The sequence below is a fragment of the Eschscholzia californica genome, unplaced genomic scaffold (assembly GCF_041429995.1).
Source record: "Eschscholzia californica isolate CP2 unplaced genomic scaffold, dmEscCali1.0.p SCAF_2, whole genome shotgun sequence".
Taxonomy (NCBI): Eukaryota; Viridiplantae; Streptophyta; class Magnoliopsida; order Ranunculales; family Papaveraceae; genus Eschscholzia; species Eschscholzia californica.
The window spans coordinates 34,732,752-34,754,118 of NW_028238309.1; the positions used below are offsets into that span (position 1 = coordinate 34,732,752).

General features: G+C 35.4%; 1 protein-coding gene and 1 long non-coding RNA gene across 2 annotated transcripts; both read left to right on the forward strand.

The window, feature by feature from the left end:
• The first annotated feature begins 4,288 nt into the window (after positions 1 to 4,288).
• On the forward strand, positions 4,289 to 6,978 carry LOC147557555 (uncharacterized). Its single transcript, XM_086658886.1, has 3 exons — positions 4,289 to 4,549; positions 5,272 to 5,574; positions 6,934 to 6,978. Exons 1-3 carry the CDS (start codon positions 4,289 to 4,291, stop codon positions 6,976 to 6,978), a joined length of 609 nt encoding a protein of 202 aa, XP_086515012.1.
• On the forward strand, positions 4,737 to 5,145 carry LOC147557556 (uncharacterized). Its single transcript, XR_015233488.1, has 3 exons — positions 4,737 to 4,794; positions 4,882 to 4,971; positions 5,068 to 5,145. It is a non-coding gene; the product is annotated as an uncharacterized LOC147557556 (long non-coding RNA).
• Positions 6,979 to 21,367: the final 14,389 nt, after the last annotated feature.

The window sequence follows — 21,367 nt, forward strand, 5'->3', positions numbered from 1 at the left end:
GTTAAGAGAGAGAGAAGGAAACATCTCGGCCATTAAAACACTGTACAACCGAGAGCTAGAGAGAGAGAGAGAGAGAGTTGATTCTTTTCTGTTTTTGTTTCTCTTTCTTCTTCTAATCATTCTCTTTGTGAGAGAGAGAAGGTCAGATTGAAAGTGAGCTAGAGAGAGAAGGCTACTGATTTGTAGAGAGAGAGAGAGAGATTGAAACAATTCTAGAATTTCATTATTTTGATCTTCTTCTTCTCCTTTCTTTTACTTTTCGGTTAGAGAGAGAAAGAGAGATTTATATTATTGTATTAGAGAGAGAAAGATAAAGGTTAGAGTGAGAAAGAAGGAGAAAACAATAGAGAGAGAGAAAATCCAGTTGAGGAAAATAGTTTTCCCACAGGGAAGTATTTTCCGAGAAGACGAGAAAACTATTTTCCCTAAGGGTCTGTTTGGCACAATTCTGGGAAAACACCAGGAAAATACATCTTCTAGGGCCTGTTTGGTTGCAAATCAGAAGGAAAATTAAGTTTCTTTACTCTCCTACTTATATATTTTTAAATGTTTATCTCTTATCTCATGAGTAGTTAATTTTCCTTTAGTATAGGGTTTTGATGAAGTTCTATCTATGTTTATTATACAATTATTTTGATAAATTATATGCTTCATGTATTGATTTCTTTCAAACTTTGTTCATGATTTATTCATCGATTAATATTCTTGAGTTGATTTATCATATTTAGAGTGACACCTTTAATGATTTATACTTCTTAGTTGTTAGTCGATCATTGAATCATGACTTGTCTTTCATTACCTATGCCTCTTGAAGCTTGATCCACCATGTTTAGGTTAGGTTCTTCAATGGTGGATACTTGCTAGTTGATAGATAATAGTTAGAGTTGATAAGAACTTAGTATTTTGATTCATAAAAGATATAAAATTTAATTTGAGGTCTATGCATGATTAGAATGAATTCGAAACCCTAGGCTACCTTTCCCATCAATTCATTTACAATTTTTATTTGTCTTTGTTTATTAAATTGCAAGAAAATCAATTTTAAAAAGAAAAACCAATTTCAAAGAAAACCTTATTAGTCATAGGATTAAGAATAGATTGACTTAGTCTCTGAGGAACGAACCGGACCTACCGGAATTATCACTTGACTCCCGTATACTTGCGGGTGGTGACCTATTTAGGAAACTTTCTAGGCCCATCAAGTTTTTGGCGCCGCTGCCGGGGACTAAGTTTGAATTTGTCTTATCTTATTTCTATATTTGGATTTTTGGTAAGTTTTTTTGGACACTTTGACTTGCTTTTCCATTTTTGGTGTGTAGAACGCTAAGGAGCGAAGGAAAAGGCGCAACAAGGAGAGGAGCTCAAGAAGGAAAATTTACATTTTATTTTTAGTATTTTTTTTATTTTTGGTGAGAGAGAGACTTTTAGACTTTCTAGTTTTTATTTTTGGTATTAAAGTTTTGACCCTAAATTGGAGGGCTTTATAAATTGTAACCGAAAACCAAAAACGAAGCCTCGGGTTGGAACACTCAAGGGGAGAGTGGCCCGGGTCGTCTGCAAGGGTCATCGCCCGTGTGGAACGGGAGGTAATTTCTTTAATCACCCACGAAGCCCCTGTCAATGGGTAATTGCGTGTTTTGTGTGCCTAATTGTTTTGATCGAATTGTTTAGTATAAGCATTCTAGTAAGGGCAATAACCCAATTGAAAGATAGGAGACGGATTTCATCACCGTTCTCTTGCCCAAATAGGTAACAACATTCACGATCCTAAACCTCACCTAAAAATTAAAATCTGATTTAGACATCAGCCCCTAAGGTTTCGAGCTCATAGGATCTTTGAAATAATTCAGGGACTTAATTTTTATTTGGGCATTCCTAAAGGGAAAGTTCACTCAACTCTTTATAAGGTCGCCTCGAGAAGAGGAAACGTTACCAGGTTGGACGGCTATCAGAACGTTTATCGTTGGTCGTCTCCAAGAGTTGTTTGATCGTAATACTTGGACAGAGTAACCCTCATAAACATTATAGTTCAAGCTTTGTAACGAAGTAGGAGCTGTCTAGATTTTTAAGGGAAATCTGACCAACTTGTCTTTCGTCTAGATTTTGTTTAGGTTGCTTGGTGGAGTCAGACTGATTGTGTTTGCTTTCCTCTAGGGTCTTCGTAGTGATTCCTCGTTTTCGATTTAAAAAAAAAAAAAATAGAACTTTTGTTGAGAATATCCTTGGTCTTTGGGCTCTAGTTTATGCCCGATAGATATCGTGATAAGAGAGGTCGTTTCGTTAGTAGAGAAACTCATTTAAGTAATCTTCTAGCAAATCTCTCTTTGAGTGACACTATGGGTGAAAATTTGAACAAAGCATTATTCAAATGCTCCCGACCTTCCGTGGGGTTGAGAACGAAAACCCCTACCACCATGTTAGGGATTTCGAAGAAATCTGTGGGACTATGAATCTCCCCAATATGCCTGATGAAATTTTGAGACTTAGGTTGTTCCCTTTCTCTTTAAAAGAAAAAGCAAAATCTTGGTTGTATGCCTTACAACCTTATTCCATCACTACATGGGAATAATTGAGCAGTTTGTTCCTTCTAAAATTCTTCCCCAAGCACAAAACCACCTCTTTAAGGCAAAGTATTAACAATTTTGTGCAACAAAAAGGGGAGTCTCTCTATAAATATCTTGAGAGATTTAAAGAATTAGAACTACAGTGTCCACACCATGGTTATGAAAAAAGCAGACTAGTCCAGATTCTTTATGATGGACTAGACTATCCCACAACATCCATGGTAGAGTCATTCTGTGGTGGCGGTTTTACTTATAAATCCGTCGATGATTGCATGGCATTTCTAGAAGATCTAGCTGAGAAATCCCACCAATGGGAAACTTCTAGAGGACCTCCTACTAGGGCAAATCCTACTTCAAATAGAGGTGGCATTTATAGGATTGATGATTCAGAAACCAAACTTGCCGCCATGGCTAGAAGGATAGAAGCCCTAGAGCTTGGTCAACCTAAAGCATTCAGGGAGGATCCCACTCAGGCCATGAGTGTAGGAAATGAATCCATCTCTTATTCGTGCTCCGTCTGTGGAGACCCTTCTCATACAGGGAACAAGTGCACCCTGTTATTTGGTTATGATGAAAAAGAACATGCCAATTTTCTTTATCAAACCTCTAGGCCAGACAATCGTCAGAAGTATGATCCTTATTCCAACACGTACAATCCAGGTTGGAGAAATCATCCCAATTTCTCTTGGTCTAAGGGTCAAAACCAGAGTCAACCTAGTAGTTCAATAAACCCTCCTGAGTTTAATGCCTCCAGGAATCCCTATGCTCAGCCTAGTGCACAATATCCTCTGGAGAATAAGAACTCTCTAGAGGAGGCCTTCATAAAACTAGCTAATAGCCCAGTAGAGACAACCAATCTTTGAATAGTCTGAAAATCCAGGTAGGTCAACTTTCAGAAGCCCTTAGCCAGAGAGAAAAGGGTATGTTTCCTAGTCAAACTGAGCAAAACCCAAAAGGTACACCAGGTAAACAACCAATGGAGCAAGCAAATGCAGTAACCACCCTTAGAAGTGGTAGGGTAATTGATAATAGAGTTGGAGTTCCCAAAGATGGTGAAATAGATCATGAACCTTCTTCTTTGCCAACCAGAGTCCCTAATGATGAGCCTGAGAAGACTCCTGAGTCTGAAGAACCACCTGTAGTTACTGAGCCTTACATTCCTAGAGCTCCATATCCTCAACGTCTCGTAGAGCCAAAGAAGAAGTCTCAGTTAGAGGAGATAATGGATTCATCATGGAGAGACAATAGGAACTACATCTTCTTCATCTAAGATGGTGATATAACATTAACAAGGGATGATATGACAGGAAATATGGTTGATGCACCTTTACATCCAAGTTGTACCCGAGCAACAACTTCTGTGAATTTTATAAATGATGACGACGAGGATGAAGATGACTATGGGAACGACATTGAGAAGTGTAATGAAGACGAAGATGACGACGAAGACGAAGACGAAGAGGAGGACGAAGACGAAGACGAAGACGAGGACGAAGACGAGGACGAGGATGAGAATGAGGATGAGGATTCAGACTATTAAATTTCATTCTTGTTTGATATTTCACATTGAATACTTTGATGTTGGTTAGGTTTTAAGTGAATGAATGAGCTTTTCTTAGTGCAATAATATTAACATGAATAATTTATCCGATGTTTTCTCTTTTTTGGTAATATAACTGCTGAGTTTTTACTGCTTATTCTAATTGTAACATTTTTTTGCAGTGATGTCGACCGAAGAGCAACAACCACCTTCCAAACGAACGAGAGGCCTTGCTAAGTTAGAATTCTTATCAAAGATTCCTCCTGGAACTAAACTTGCATTAACTTTGCAAGATGGAATTCCATATGGTACAAATTCGACAAAGTTAGCTGCTTATGTTGGAAAACTAGCAAAAGACGGTGATTATTTTCCTTTTGATGAGCGTGTATGGAGCGAAATGAAAGATAAAACAAATAGAGTAAAGCAAGTGAAAGCTGATTTAGAGGTGATTTTATTGCTCTTTCTCCCACTCTATCTCTTCTCCCCTCTTTATTATATATTTATATAATTGTTTCATTATGTGCTATTGATATTTTTAACAACATTTGGAGGAACAACAAATCCAGAATGAAGCGAAAATACTTTGATCCGTACAATAATGAAACTGAGTGGTATGCTAACTGCCCAAAAAACGTTATACCATCTCAATGGCAGAATATGGTTCACTATTGGCAAACGGATGATTTCAAGGTTTGTGCATAGAAAGCAAGTGAATGTGTTTAATGACACTCTAGAACTGTAGTATAATAAGTAACTTATTTAATTTTCATTACGTAGAATGTAAGTGAAAGGAACAAGAGGAATAAGGCGAAAAGCAAAGACCCACATATTGGTGGTTCAAAATCGAACATGAATTATGCGAAGGAGGTAAACCTGCAATATTAATTGACTTGAAAATTGTTAGTTGTAATTAATCTAACATTATTTTTTCTATTCATTTATTTTTCATATTTCGTGTTATAGATAGAGAATGAAATGAATGTTAAGGTCACCAGGTCACTTCTTTACAAAAAGACGCATCGACGATCAGATGGAACAGTTCCTACTCAAGGGGCAGGGGAAAGAATAGTATGATTATTAAGTCATTTGTAATTGTTTTTCATGAACTTACATTTGTTCATTCATCTCTAGTTTTATATTTATCTTACTTCAAATTTGTAACTTCAGAGTCAGATAGATGAGCTTTTAAGCACAGGGGTTGATGATGTCGTCCTATTTCAAGATTCCACCACTGATTTGGCTGGAGATGTTTATTCACGAGTAGTAGGACCAGAGAAAAGAGGGCGATGGCGTGTCGTGGGACCTAGAGTGAAAATTGGAAAATACAGCCAGAATGTTTCCAATTCTACAAGAAAGGAGGACATGATAAAAAATTTGAATGATCAGGTTGAAGCACTACGTAAAGATCGTGATGATATTCAAGAACAAATGGCTCAGATGAGGAACGAGCTATCACGACTATCTCGTCAGGTATATATACTTCAAAAATGGTTGTAGCTTACATGTTTTTCTTTCAAAGATATAGTAAATGCTTGGGTTGCTTATAGGGTACCGCTTCGTCAAACACGGAAGAAAGAAGTGGATAAAATTACAGAAAAATATGACTTTATCGCGTTAAAGGTATTATTTTCTTAACATGAACTTTTTATTCTACTAGTAATATGTGTTCACTAGTTTTATTGTTGTAGTTGAAAGATAATTTGTTCACCAACAAGAGCAACCATAATATACTTGGATACTTAAGAAACAAAATCTAAAAATGAGATTGTATGCATTACAAGGAAACTTTAGCTCATGAATACCATCTTAGGAGAACCTGAAGGGGCCTTATATCTCATAAAGTTACAATTGATGGTTAAGAAGTGATTATGTATGCAAGTGAGTTTTGGATATTTTCATGCCTGGTCAACTTTTATGCTCTATTTTATACTTCTAGAAATATAGTATGAAATCATTATTAGAGCAGTAAAATGATTACCTTGGGAATAAGTAGTTGTCTAGTACTTCAATTATATTTCCTAAGATATTCTTATCTATATGTAAGGATTGAAAGCATGGCAATCATATCTTAATGATGTTGTTCTGCTGCTATTGTCGTTGTGCCGTTACTGTCGTTGTGTTCCTACTGTTGTTATTTTTGCTGCTGCACAATAACAACAACAATAGGTCAGGACCTGAAAGTATAGGGTTGTTTCAGCCGCACAACAACAAAAATAATAGGTCATGGCTTCAATTGCTTGAAATTATGACATTACGGAAAACAACACTTGCTTCTATGTTTTCATATGTGTCGTACTTACTAGGCTGAATAACAAAAAAAGGATCAAAGTACCATATCTTTGTTTTTTATTAAAGACACAACGATGTCGAAATCCAAAAGACGAACTTTGATGAACTTTCTATGGAAATAACATCGATATAACTTTTTTTGAATCTATTAAATGATTCACCACTACATGCATGGACTGTTCTGTTGGGTGTTGATGATATAATCAATACTTATTTGTTCGTGATGTCTTTCTTGTTGTGATGCCTTAGTCTTGTTGAGTATTATTAATATACTTTCAATTTCATGTGAGTTGCTTGAATTTTCATTCAAGTTTATCGTTCTTTCTTTTGTCTTCGTTATTTAGCATTGCATATTAACATTGTCACATTTAAGTTTATTGAAGCGAACTCCATAATACGAATTATTGTATGCGTTATTATATGGGTTTGGATTGTACCAATTAATCAAATCTAAACTTGTCTTTCCTTTGGCAGTTTTATTCAAGTGTTTAACTTATTTTTATCTTGGCGTTAATTTCAAATTTTTATTTTTATAATCAGGTGGTATATATTAGAGCAATACAACAGAGCTTATACGAAGAGTGACTCAACAACTTCTCTACAACATTTGGAGCTTGTTTGCTGAATCTAAGGAAGAACATTGTTTTTTTTCTTGTTTAATTGAAGATACAATTGGAGAATTTCAATGAAGTACTAACGAATGAACTTGTACTGCAGAATTTTTATATCTATCAGTTTGAATGTGCAACTAAGTTATTTATTAAATTCTAGGTTACTTTTTATTATCTGCGATGTTATCTTGGGAACATATCTGTTACGAGCTTTTACTCGTCTTAACTTTAGTAGAAGAACAATTGATACGGGTTTTTTGCTACGCCGATTTTGGAATTGAAACACAGTTTATACGGATTTTTAGTTATGCCTGAACCGTAATCAAAGTCAAAATCGATGCAGATATTTTGCAACGGAACTCTGTAACAAATAATATTAGCTACAAGCATTTTGCTACGGTTCTTGTCGTAAGCAAAAGTTTCAACGGTCATATTTTTTAAATTTAGTTCTACCTTTTGTTATGGTTTATGGTGTAACAAAAACCTATGCAGTAGTTATGGAATTCGATTCCATAGCAAATACGTCGTAGCGAAAACTATTTGTTACGGGACCTTCAATGACGGAACATAGTCCATAACAAATGATCATTTGCTACGACTTTTTACATATTTGTTATGGACCCTGGCCATAACAAATGACGGTCTGTTTTGTAGTGACGCTAAGTTCCTTAAGGACCTATGTACTAGAAAGCGTAAGATGAATGTGCACAAAAAGGTCTTCTTGACTCAACAAGTGAGTTCTATTATCCAGCAAAACCTCCCACCTAAGTACAAAGATCCAGGAAGCCCTACATTACCTTGCACTATAGGCAACCATAAGATTGAACGAGCTTTGTTAGATCTAGGTGCAAGTGTCAACCTTCTTCCTTATTCTGTGTACTTACAATTAGGTTTGGGAGAAATAAAACCCACTTCTGTAGTTCTTCAGTTGGCAGATCGGTCTGTCAGACGACCACGGGGCATAGTAGAGGATGTTTTGATAAAAGTTGGTGAGTTTATCTTTCCTGTAGATTTCATCATCATAGATACTGAACCAATTCATGATACCCAGAGTCAAATCCCTGTCATTTTGGGTCGACCATTTTTAGCTACATCAGATGCTGTCATATACTGTAGAAGTGGTCTTTTGAGATTGTCATTTGGTAATATGACGGTGGAGATGAATATTTTTAATGTGGGACTTCACCCTGATGACATAGATGAGTTCAGTGGGTTGAACTTGGAAGAATTATTAGTTCAAGATGCATTACCAACAACTCAGTCGAGAGATCCTTTAGAAACTCTATTGGCACTTTTATGCTTAGATGAGGAGAGTAGTATTAATGAGATAGATAACATGTCAGAGTCTTCCTCCTTGTTAGTGTCGGAGCCGATTACTTTGCCAACCTTAGAGTCACCACTTCCATCGTATGAGTCAAATGCTCTACCACTGAGCTATGGACCCACCATAAAAGTTGATGATGAATCTTGGCTGCTCAATCTAGTAAATGAGAATGATGACTCGCTTGACTTAGTTAAGAATCTAGAGTTCTTTAAGGACACTAATGACATCATAATCAAAGAAATTATAGAGGCTTTATCTAAACCGACTTTAGTAGAGCTTGAATCTAGTAACCGAGTAATTCCTTTGGAAGAACTCAGTGTACCAGTTTTAGAAACCTCTGGTTTAACTTTGGGTGTCTTTGATAGTCCTCTAGATCCTCTATCAGCAGCATGTTTAGAAGTCTGTGCAATCTCTCACTTGGTTTCTCCTCCTTACATAGATCTTTTCTATCAGGACTATATTCTCCCTAGTTCATGGCCAAACTTAATGACTTTATTGTCGTCTAAGTTTGGGGATTCTTACCTGATCACGATAGTCTCACGGGTACTGCAACATACTTACATAAGTGTGAGACTATCATTCATTAATCACTTCGTGTCTTGGGTAGATCCTCAGATGTTTCGCCTATTGGTTTATGGAGATGTTACTTAAGGATTGTTGAATCATCTGTATCGTCTGGCTGAAGACGTTAAACTTAGCGCTTTTTGGGAGGCAACCCACGCTTAGGACTTCTGAATCAGGTAATATCTCTCCCTTCACCTTGTTATGTTTTGCATAGTCTTCACAACATTGAGGACAATGTTCGGTTTAAGTTTGGGGATAGGGGATTGAATTTTTAGTCTTTATTTCAAAAATTCAAGAGGGTTCAAAATTTTTCAAATTTTTGGATTAAAAACGCGAGTCTAGTTATTTTTGCTTGTTAATAGTTATAGAGTCTAGTTGGTCGTACTATGCGTTTGCTAAAGGTTTTTCCACGAATTTCGAGTCTTGAAGTTGTTTGTGCACTAGCCATGTGAGTGTTAGATAGGTGAAGAGTGACTTTTCTGAGAGAACTTAATCGATCATTAGTGGAGACTTAACCTATGTGAGATTCTGAGCCTTTCTTGTTGTTTTGAGTGATCTCTTCTGAGCTAATTCTGAGTAGAATAAAGAGCTACTCAACCTCGCAACATTCATTAGAGCTCAGTTGATCTCTTGGGCTCGAATTTTACAACCACTAGGGATGTCATCAGGAAGTAAACCTTTCTCTTGTAGTCTGGAAACTTGAAAACAGTGTCAACTAGAGGAAGATAGGGATTCTAACATTATTTAGAACCCTGAGAATAAGGCATGAAGCAAAGTAGAGAGAATTATACCCAAGGAAAGTGTCAAGAAAGTTCTTTGTGTATTTGAGTTTGATTACCAGAAAAGTACTATGAAAAAAAAGAGAAAAAAAAAGAAAAGAAAAAAGAAACAAGAAGAAAAAAAATCAAAGAAAAAAGTGTTTGTTTGTGTTTATCCCAAAGTAGTTCTTGAAGATTTGAAGACGTCGAGTTGTCAGGAGTTCTAGTTCATCCTTAGTCTATCGACCTCTAGGAAGCATTGTTAGAAAGTGCATCAGGTGAGAAGAGTTGGTTAGCTTCCCCATCCCGTATTAGTGGTTGTTTCCTTCTTTGAGATCAGTCGTCCACAAAATTTTAGTCCGTGTTTTTCATGTGTTGAGTTTTCCTTCATATTGATACTAACACATAGAGTGAACCATTCTTGAGTGACTTTAATTTTTGAGTGTATGACCGTGAGGCAGTAGTCGAGGCGAAATGTGTTGAGTAGGTAATCGAGGTCCTGTCTGTTCTGAACCGAAATGATACTCATATTGGCTGGTCACGTGCACTTCGAGTTTTGATTACTAGTGAAGGAATTTTTAGCGTTTGTATGGTTTGATTGACTTGGATTTCATTTCTATTAACTTTCGAAAATATTCCGGATAAACATTTTTAGTCCATGTCATATTTAGACTCTTCTGGATTTTTGAGATTTTTAAATTTTGTGGGTAGATTCACTGCAAACCCTCATGAGACAAAACTCGTCCTCTAAGGCAACCTAGAGGTTTAACGGCTTGTTGCACGTGCTAAGTGCAATCGTGATTCCCTACGAAAGTGGTGAAATGGGTTTAGTTATATTTTTCTGTTTTGCTCGAGGACTAGCAAAATCGAAGTTTGGGGATGTTTGATGAGACATGAAAATGTCTCATTTGAATCTCTTAACTCGGGTTAGTTAGTCTAGTTCGAGCGGTTACTCTGATGATTTGTTTGATTTCTTTCTCAGGTCTCATTTACGGAGTTCAATGCGAAAACATCATGATAAAGACATACTTGAGGGGAATTTTGGTCATTTTAATGACAAGAGTATTCTAGTCATATTAGTGCTCTAGTGAAAAGTGTAGCCCAAGACGAACTCGTGGGTGAAAACAGAAGTGAAATCGGAGTCCAGGTGCGAAAATTATAACAAGTCAAAGTTCGGGTCAAAATAAGGTTAACATACAAAATTTCGGTACAACTTCGGTTTCGTCTCGGGACCACTGGTCTTGCTCACACGACCATTCAGTTTGAACAAGCCCATGAAATCTCCACCGTTTGTCCACATCAAACCACGGGTCCTCTTTCTCTCTTATCCTCTCCATTCTTCATTAAGAAACAGTGAAGAGAGATAAAGAACCGAGAGAGAAAGAAATCGAAGTAAGTATAGAAAGAGAGAGTGATCGTTGGACAGCAATGAAAAGATGGAAAGAGAGAAAGAGTTATAGAAAGTTTTTATAAACAGAAAGAAGAGAGAAGAAGGAAAGAAATGGAAGGAAAAAGGAGGGAAGAGGGAAGCTGGGATCATCATCTTATCACTCGGCTGGGATAAAAATAATCCATTTTGTCACAGCTAGAAACGGATTAACAGAGAAAACAGGTTAAGAGAGAGAGAAGGAAACATCTCGGCCATTAAAACACTGTACAATCGAGAGCTAGAGAGAGTTGATTCTTTTCTATTTTTGTTTCTCTTTCTTCTTCTAATCATTCTCTTTGTGAGAGAGAGAAGGTCAGATTGAAAGAGAGCTAGAGAGAGAAGGCTACTGATTTGTAGAGAGAGAGAGAGATTGAAACAATTCTAGAATTTCATTATTTTGATCTTCTTCTTCTCCTTTCTTTTACTTTTCGGTTAGAGAGAGAAAGAGAGATTTATATTATTGTATTAGAGAGATAAAGAGAAAGGTTAGAGTGAGAAAGAAGGAGAAAACAGTAGAGAGAGAGAAAATCCAGTTGAGGAAAATAGTTTTCCCACAGGGAAGTATTTTGCAAGAAGACGAGAAAACTATTTTCCCTAAGGGTCTGTTTGGCAGAATTCTGGGAAAACAGCAGGAAAATACATCTTCTAGGGCCTGTTTGGTTGCAAATCAGAAGGAAAATTAAGTTTCTTTACTCTCCTACTTATATAGTTTTAAATGTTTATCTCTTATCTCATGAGTAGCTAATTTTCCTTTAGTCTAGGGTTTTGATAAAGTTCTAACTATGTTTATTAGACAATTATTTTGATAAATTAAATGCTTCATGTATTGATTTCTTTCAAACTTTGTTCATGATTTATTCATCGATTAATATTCTTGAGTTGATTTATCATATTTAGAGTGACACCTTTAATGATTTATACTTCTTAGTTGTTAGTCGATCATTGAATCATGACTTGTCTTTCATTACCTATGCTTCTTGAAGCTTGATCCACCATGTTTAGGTTAGGTTCTTTAATGGTGGATACTTGCTAGTTGATAGATAATAGTTAGAGTTGATAAGAACTTAGTATTTTGATTCATAAAAGATATAAAATTTAATTCGAGGTCTATGCATGATTAGAATGGATTCGAAACCCTAGGCTACCTTTCCCATCAATTCATTTACAATTTTTATTTGTCTTTGTTAATTAAATTGCAAGAAAATCAATTTTAAAAAGAAAAACCAATTTAAAGAAAACCTTATTAGTCATAGGATTTAGAATAGATTGACTTAGTCTCTGAGGAACGAACCGGACTTACCGGAATTATCACTTGACGCCCGTATACTTGCGGGTGGTGACCTATTTAGGAAACTTTCTAGGCCCATCAAGAGTCTATCCCGGATCTTTGATTAGTGGAAGTTCCTAAGTTCAAAGATCCTTCGTAGATATCTTGCCGAGGTGATAGATTCTAGAAGAGAAGTTTCCTCCTTTAGTTACGTGGAGTTCAAGCTGGCTTAAACACTTCGATATGTGTAGCCGACTAAGATCTTTCTGGAAGATTCGGGATTAAGTCGGTAGATCGCTTAGCGCTGCTGCCTTCCTAGTTCTGGGCGTAAGACATTGGGCGGACCTGTTTGGACCCCCTTGCTCCTCTAAAGACCCCAGGCTGGTTTCTTCTGGCCGACCTCCCAGTTAGGGGAATATTTGGTGGACCGTCACGGGCTCAGTTGTCCTGCTGCCTTAAGCCGACCTGACCCAGTAGACTTCAGGTCTGATCTTGACTCTTCAGACGTTAGTCAACGTCTGGACATTTTATGCATCATCAGATTTATGTTTGGAGTCGGTTGCGTTTGATTACGCTAGAAGTTCTCTACAAAATTGGTCTAACATTATTAAGGAATTTAACAACAAATACAATCAGAATTGTGACCAGAAGACCGTAAAGAATAAGTGGAGTTCTCTTAAGAGCGGGTATATGGTCTGGAGACAACTCACATATAAGACTGGTCATGGTTACAACTCTGATCATGGAATATTCGATTGGGCCGACGAGATATAAAATTTTAATTCAGGCAAATAATATAGTTAAGATAAAGACTAGTTTATTAAGTTTAATATAACGTAAGATTCATTGAAGCATGACTATGATAAATTCACTTCTAATGAAAGTGAAACTTTTGTGGATCTTGACAAAGATGAATATTTTTCAAAAATAATGATGTTTATGTGGAAGATTTTACTATTTGATCAAATCCTACTCTTGAAATGTCTGAAGGTTCAGGAAAAAAAGAAAAATAGCAAGTAAGGAGTATAATGAATTACTTAGAATAATGCGCTCTCATATTAAAGGGTCCAAAGCTGATAGAAAGTTCTTTAAACAAGAACTTAAAGAAGGTGTAGAAGCCAAAACTTATTCTGTTGATGAATGTCTTTATCTCATAAATGCAAAGAAGGTCATACCTGATGTTCACTTAGACAAAAAAGTTTATGTTGTTGCTCAGGGACGGATCCAAGATTTTCACTTAGGGGGTGCGGATCTATATACCTACATATTTTTTTTTACAAACACAATAATTAATAAAAACTTATATTCATTAATTATATTGATACATCAACAATTACAAACGCAATTGACCTCTACGAGAGTTCATATTTTGAAATGTTCGCATAATCGTCTCATTGTCAATTTCACTAAAAACTTCCTTTTCAATAAAGAACTAAACTATCATTTAGCCACGGATCACTCATCATGTTTCTTAAGCGTGTTTTAACTAGCATCATAGTTGAAAAAACTCTTTCAACAGAGGCAGTTGCAACCGGCAAAGTTAGTGCTAAAGTTATAAGCAAATAAACTAAATGATATGCTTTATCCCTCTTAGTTTCCACCAATGTTCTAGCAAGATCTCCAATTCCATCTAAATTTGAGAAATCATCATTTTGCCTCATATCGTAAATGTAATTATCAAGCTAAGAACTTAGTAGCATAGTGTCAAGACTATTGAAATCTGACGGATAAAATTCAGCAAGACGCATCAATTTACTTTTGTCGAAAAGGGCAAAATCTCTAGATGGACTCAAACATGCCATACAACGGAGCAACTCGGTGTTCTTCTCAGTGAAACGATCATTTAATTCTTGAAGTTGCATATCAATAACGGTATTGAAAATCTCCACTTGATAGTTATACAGGTTTGTAATTTGTTTGCATTCCTTCTGCTTCTCCCTTGAAGTATGTACGAATCATTAAGATCAACAACTTCAATATTATGTTTTTCACAAAAAGTACAAACATTCCAGACCAATGATGACCACTCATGGTCTCGTACATATTGGATTCTAGATTTTGATGACTCAACAAAATTCATGGCAGTCATAATATCTTGGTCTTTTCTTTGTAGTACTTGTGATAATTCATTTGTTATTCCCAACAAAAGCTTCATCAAATGTAAACAAAATACGAATTTAAAAGTTTGCATCTTGGATGACAAATCTATTGCTTCCTTTTTTTGATCCGCTTTAACAGAATGTGTAGCAATAACTTCAAGGACATCTATCACAGAACCGAACATGAAAGGTTCTAACAAAGATGTCAAACTGTTATAGTGTGACCCCAACGAGTAGCTCCAGATCGCCTAAGATTTGGTTCTTGATTTAAACCTTGTCCAGTTATAAGGTCCCCGAGTTCATTTGCTTCTATTTTTTTGTTTTTTATATAATGTTAAGCATACTTTGTCGCTTGCACGATCCCCTAATAACATTAATCACAATAGCCATTTGCTCCTTTATAGAAATATCTTGTGCTTCATCAATCAAAATTGAGAAGGGAGCATCAACGAGATAACTAATAATCCACTGATAGTTTCATATGCACATGAACAAGCAATATCTTTTTGAATATTAGGAGCAACCAATTTTAAATTTCCAGCAACATTATCAAATGTAACTGCATCAATTTCTGGTCAATTTCGAGCAAGAATCTTTAGTAGTTTAATGAAATTACCTGGATTTTGTGAAGTTTCAGATTCATCATTTCCGCGAAACGCCAATCCTTGTTCCAATGGATACCGAGCAACCTCTATGGTAGCGTTTAAATTGGTGCGGTATGACACTTGAGTTTGCTCGGAATGTCTATCTAATGCCGTTGTGATATGTTCTTGTTGCTTCATCAAATTTATACAACTAATCCGAGCATCATAATGTTGACTCTTCATTTTGCCAACATGTTTCATTAACCAGTCAGGTTTTCTCCAACTATTCCAACCTCCATTAACAAAGGTATCCCGACCAACTTTAGCTTTTTCAGAAACATAACAAAACAAACAAAATGAAGCATCTTTTTCAACACTATATTCTAACCACTTTTGATGATCATTAAACCAAGACGGAATAAAAAGCCGTCCATTATTGTCTTTTGGAAAATTATGGCCCCTTGGTTGAAATTGACCTCGTTGTAAATAGTTTCTACGAATTTCATCTCTATATTTGGATTCATAACTTCAAATTGGTAGTCTAAGTCCCGGATCAATTGGTAAAGATGATAATAAATTCGAGAGGACTTACCAATGTCGGAGTCGGTTCCGGTGTTTATGTCGGTCCCGGTGTTGGAGTCGGTCCCGGTGTTGGAATGGAAAATAATGTTGGAGCCGAGTCCAGAACATCTGGTGTTGAACTCGATGAACCCATAGAAATTTTTCTTTTAAAATACCTTTCTATAGTTACTAGTTGAACTTGAATACTTGATTAGATGAATAAGAAGAAGAAGTAGTAGTAGAGGAGAAGTGATTTTGGTGTGGTTTGAGATGAATAAATGAGGAATATATATATATATATAAAGGTAGAAAATTGTGTAGTTGGATGGTTGGATAGATGAATTGAAGTTTATAGGGGTTTAGGGTAGATGAATTGAATTTTACAGGATTTGTGGTAGATGATTTAAAGTTTATAGGGTTTAGGCTTTAGGATAGATGAGTTGAAGTTTGTAGGATTTATGGTTTAGAGTTGAAGTTTGTAAGGGTTTAAGGTAGATGAATTGAAGTATGTAGGGGATTTACGGTAGATGAATTGAAGTTTATAGAGTTTAGGGTAGATGCATTGAAGTTTGTCGAGGTTTAGGGTAGATGAATTGAAGTTTGTAGGTGTTTATGGTAGATGAATTGAATTTTATAGAGTTTAGGGTAGATGAATTGAAGTTTGTAGGGGCTTAAGGTAGATGAATTGAAGTTTGTAGGAGTTTAAGATATTTGAATTGATTTTATATAGGTTGGTAGTTGAATTGATTATATTTTAAAAAATAAAATTAAAATTGGGGGATGCTGGGATCAAACCCATGCTAATTAGGTATCGTTAGGTACGGAGCGTTTCTACCATCCGGCCACTCTCTAACTTTGGTATAACTTTACACGTTCATTTGAATATACACCTAAAGACACGTGCATTTCAAAAAAAAAAAAATTAAAATGCTAAGGGTGGAGGTGGAACTGATGACCTTTCGGTCAAGTTGATTTGATACCCATGTTTTAACCATTACGCCAGAGCTTTCTTCATGTCATCAGCACACATCATTATATACATATCTCTATATATATATACATATATATTAAAAAATTATTACCACTACTACATTTTTTTTTCGGGAGGATCGAGGGGGTGCGGCCGCACCCCCTCGCACCTCAATGGATCCGCCCTTGTTGCTACAATCATACTTTGTAAAAATACTGAATTGCGAAAGACTTTCATGATGCAAGAAGACGTTGTGATAATAGAAGAACTAATGAAACGAACATAGGGTTGAATTTAAGTTTAATATTTATGTTCTTTAAGCTTTGTTTTGATAAAATTCTTGATACATCTACTATTATAAAATAAACTTTTATCTTTATCGCAAATTTTTTATATGACATTTAGATTTTAATTTTAATGAATGTTTGCGTTGCTTATGATTTATATATTTTTTTCTTCGTGGAGATATTAAATTTGGTGGACATGGTATCAAATGCAGATATAATTCTACATTTCATTAAAGAAGATGAAATATTAAAAAAAAAAAATTCATTATTGTTACTCTCACGTTTCAAACTTAACGAAGTTCGCACTCCCAACGTTCGTCGAAGTTTATGTGTTTCTTCGCTAACTGGAAAAGCATACGTACATGATGGTTCATCGATAATAATGTATCAATTATTAAGAATGCATAAACATGCATTTATTGAGTTGTCTTCTCATTTAAAAGATAAAGAGTTTATTAGCGCATGATAGTAAACATGTAGACGTTGAAGAAAAATTTGAAGTGTTCTTAATGGCTTGATCATAATAAACCAATCGTATGATTAGACATCTTTTCAACACTCAAGACAAACTATAAGTAAATTTTTTCATGAAGTGTTGAGGGTTACGCAAGAATTCGCAAAGGAAACGATAATTCTACCAAATTTCAAAAACCAATTCCACCAGTAAGAACACATAAACACTTCGAGACGGGATACTCAGATGAGCTATCGGCGCATTACATGGCACATTAATACATGTAGTGATTCCTCTTGGGAAAAGAATTTCTTTTAGAGGACGATGTGTCAAAGAGTGCTTTCGAAATGTGATGGCAAGATGTGATTTTGATATGAAGTTCTTATTTGTCATAGCTGGATGGGAAGGTGTAGCCCATGACTCTAGGGTTGTATTCGAGACTGTCTGTAACCAAGCTTTCAAATTTCCACTCCCTCCTCCAGGTAAATTTTGTTCATTATTTATAATAAGATTTCATTTAGAATTTTAATATTTAATTTATTTTGTATTTGTTGGTGCGGATAAATATTATTTATGTGACCTTGCTTACGCCCACAGTAGAGAGTTTGTGACTCCTTATCGCAATCAAAGATATTGATTATCGAGTTGGAAATCTAGATCTGCTACTGGTAAAGAAAAAATATTTAACAGGGTGCGCGCCCGGTTAGTAAATATGATTGAACGAGCCTTTGCTGTGTTGAAGTGTAGATTTCCTATATTAGAAAAAATGCAATCTTATAGTTTTCAAACCCAAATGCATATTGTGGTTGCATGCATAACGTTACACAATTATCGTCGTCGACATTCACTTGATGATTCATTGTTCCAACAATATGAAGATGTTGACACAGAGATAAACAACAATGTTCCTATAGACTCAGATGATCCAATGCCACATTCTCAGACATTTCGACCTCAAGATCAAACTGCAATGATCCAACTCTGAATCGAAATTACGGATGAACTAGTTAATAGTGCAAATGTTATAGCTTAATTCGTATTTTCTTACATTACTTTATCTGACATGAAATTTCTTTACCTTATCCATCTATGATGTGAAGTTTGACTAAATACAATTGATTCATTAAGTAATAGCGTACTAACAAAAGTTAGAATATTAAGAGACTTTATGGAAGGATAATTTAGACGATCAATACTTTTTGTACCACTTATAAGTGATAAAAAAAAACCAAAGACATTACACTTATAAGTGATAAAAAACAAACGACATTTCACTTAGTAAGTGATATTCACTTAGTAAATGTTATCACTTATAAGTGCTAAAAAATAAAACACCCCCACTGTCCGGTTAACTTGGACAAAGTGGAGAGGGAGACATTAGTATAATTATGGTTTGTCATAATCACTTGGCTCCTTTTATTATAGAAAAAACTTTTTCCTCCAGGACATTAATCCAGTGAAGAAAGTGTGGCCATCGTTGACTTCATTGATTCCTGCTCAGTCCCCCTTCATTCTATGCGGACCCCTGCCCGAAATCCTGCTTTGGTGGGTCGTCCGAGATCCTTTCGATGACCTATGTTGTGTTTAAGGGATATCTATATGATATGATCCGATCGATTGCGTAAGGCCCGCGGTAGCAATACTGATGGGCATCAAATGTGCAACACACAATTACTACAAGCTTCTCAACATTGAAACCAACAATTAAAAGCTCAGCCATCACCCAAAAAATGCGACGAACAGAGTTCAGTGGCAATCCTCCCTTATATCCAGAAGATTAGAAAACTAAACCCTCAATTTCACAGCATTATGTTCTCGCATATAAATCGGTATCAGAACATCACAACCAACAAGTTAGCGAAATGATGTTCCATCTTTAATTTCTCATTTGTATTGTAATGAGACTTTGCTATATTAATTCCAAGTTCTGTTTCAACAAAAAAAAAAAACACCAATAAAATCGGTCTAATTTAAAAGTGTCAAAACTCAGAGTATCATTTAAAACATAGTAAGGTGCTATTTTTTTTTTTTGTACATCTGAATTTGAATTTACTGAATCTGAATTGACTTAATTGTTTTGCAAATTAGATATTTGTTTTTTAAATCTGAATTTGTAGGTCTGAATTTAAACTTTGACATACATACCCCTATATGATATTTATAAACCTATTTCTCATTCTCTTCTCTTATGAATAAAAAAAATCCTAAACTCCTCTAACAAACCTATTTCTCACTCTCAATCCCACTATCTCTCTAACAAACTAGTAAAGTAAAACCCTCGCCAGATCTAGCAAGGGGTTCGTCCTTCTCTCTTTAACTGCAGGTTGGTTTGTGGTGGTGCGATCTGTTAGAGGATTTCGTCAGATTTGTTAGAGGGTTTCAAGGAAAAGAAGCTTGTAAAGTAAAACCCTCGCTAGATCCGGCGAGGGTTTCGTCTCTCTCCCTCTCTATCTTTAACCGCAAATTAGTTTGTGGTGGTGCGATCTGATTTTAATGGCGCGATCTGATTTTTTGGTTGTGTTCAGTGGTAGTGTGTTCAGTGGTGGTGGTGTTCGGCTCTGGTGATGTGTTCAGTGGTGGTGGTGGTGGTGGTAGTGTGTTATGTGGTGCGGTGGTGGTGAGTTTCGTGGTGTGGTGGTGGTGGTGTAGAGAAAGGAAGAAGAGGGATGTAGTTATCTATTTTTAGATTTAACAGGGGTATAAATGTCTTTTGCATTATCAGATATTGGATTCATTTTTCAGGCTTGTTTTGAAGTCTGAAATGTTGGGGCATTTATTCAGCCAATTCAGACATGTATTCAATTCAGTCAAAATATAAGATAAAGCTAAATACAAAAACAAACATCTGAAATCTAAATTGAAATGTAAAAAAAGAAAAACAACACCTAAGTGTATACTGTATAATATTTTCCAAGAAATTTCCAATTCAGATTTGAAAATTTTAAAAAACAAACAGCAGCTAAAACATCTCCGAACGTCCTCTATATCTCTACATATAGAGGTTTTGAAGCTCCAAAGGAATCTCTACTTCTCTGTAATGTAGAGATTTGTGAATAGTGACCCTTCACATTTGAAGGCTTACTATTCACTTCTCTAGATTATAGAGGTGATGGGACATAATATATTTCCGGTCCTTGGTTCCCATAAAATTTATACTTGAGCCCTTCATATGTTTTCTAAATTGACACTTGTGTCCTATTATTTTTGTATTCTAATAAACTAATAATACTATTTAATTAATTATATAATTATAAATTATCATAATTTAAATTTATTAATAAAAATAAAATACTTAACAAAATACAAAATTAGATAATAAATATGACCATATCGTCTAGTAGAATTCAATCATTTTTCTAAGACGGAATTAGATAACAAAAATAAAATACTTAACAAAATACAAAATTTGGAAGTGTGTATGGAGGTGGTGGATATGGAAGAGAGTATAGGGATAGTCGATACGGAAGTGGTGAGTATGAAGGTGGTGGACATCAAATTGGTAAACATGGAAGTGGTGGATACAAAGGTGGGTATGGAGGTGTAGACAAAGGTGGGTATGGAGGTGTAGACAAAGGTGGGTATGGAGGTGTAGACGAAGGTGAATTTAGAAGTGGAGGCAGAGGTGGAGACTTACCGGAGTACTAAATAATTTTATGGGAGTAGTTACGTAACAATATGTATATAATAAAACAGAAGGGAAAATGATGACTGGGACAAACATCCTTTTTAAATAAAGGAAGGGAAAACGATGACTGGGACAAACATCCTTTTTAAATAAAGGATATTGTCTAGAAGCCCTTCTCAAAATTTAAAATATAGTATTTTGTAGAAATAAAATTACCTACTTAAAAAACAATAATCTTTTCCTTCTTAGAAATAAAATAACTAATTTAAAAAAAAAAAATTTCAAGGGTTAAAAAAAGAAATTATAATCTCTCTGTCAATAAAATAATAACTAATTTAAGAGAAAAGAAACAAAAAAATAAATAACTAATAAAAATCTTTCTTTCTCTCTCTCTCTCTCAATAAAATATAACAATAAACTTCGTAACATTTGATTGATACA

What these genes read in the sequence shown, in the direction of transcription:
- LOC147557555 (XM_086658886.1), top strand. Translation starts at nt 4,289, where the DNA reads ATGTCGACCGAAGAGCAACAACCACCTTCCAAACGAACGAGAGGCCTT. An exon ending in AAGTGAAAGCTGATTTAGAG is followed by an intron (nt 4,550 to 5,271) that starts GTGATTTTATTG and finishes TTGTAACTTCAG; the next exon opens with AGTCAGATAGATGAGCTTTT. An exon ending in TATCACGACTATCTCGTCAG is followed by an intron (nt 5,575 to 6,933) that starts GTATATATACTT and finishes TTTTATAATCAG; the next exon opens with GTGGTATATATTAGAGCAAT.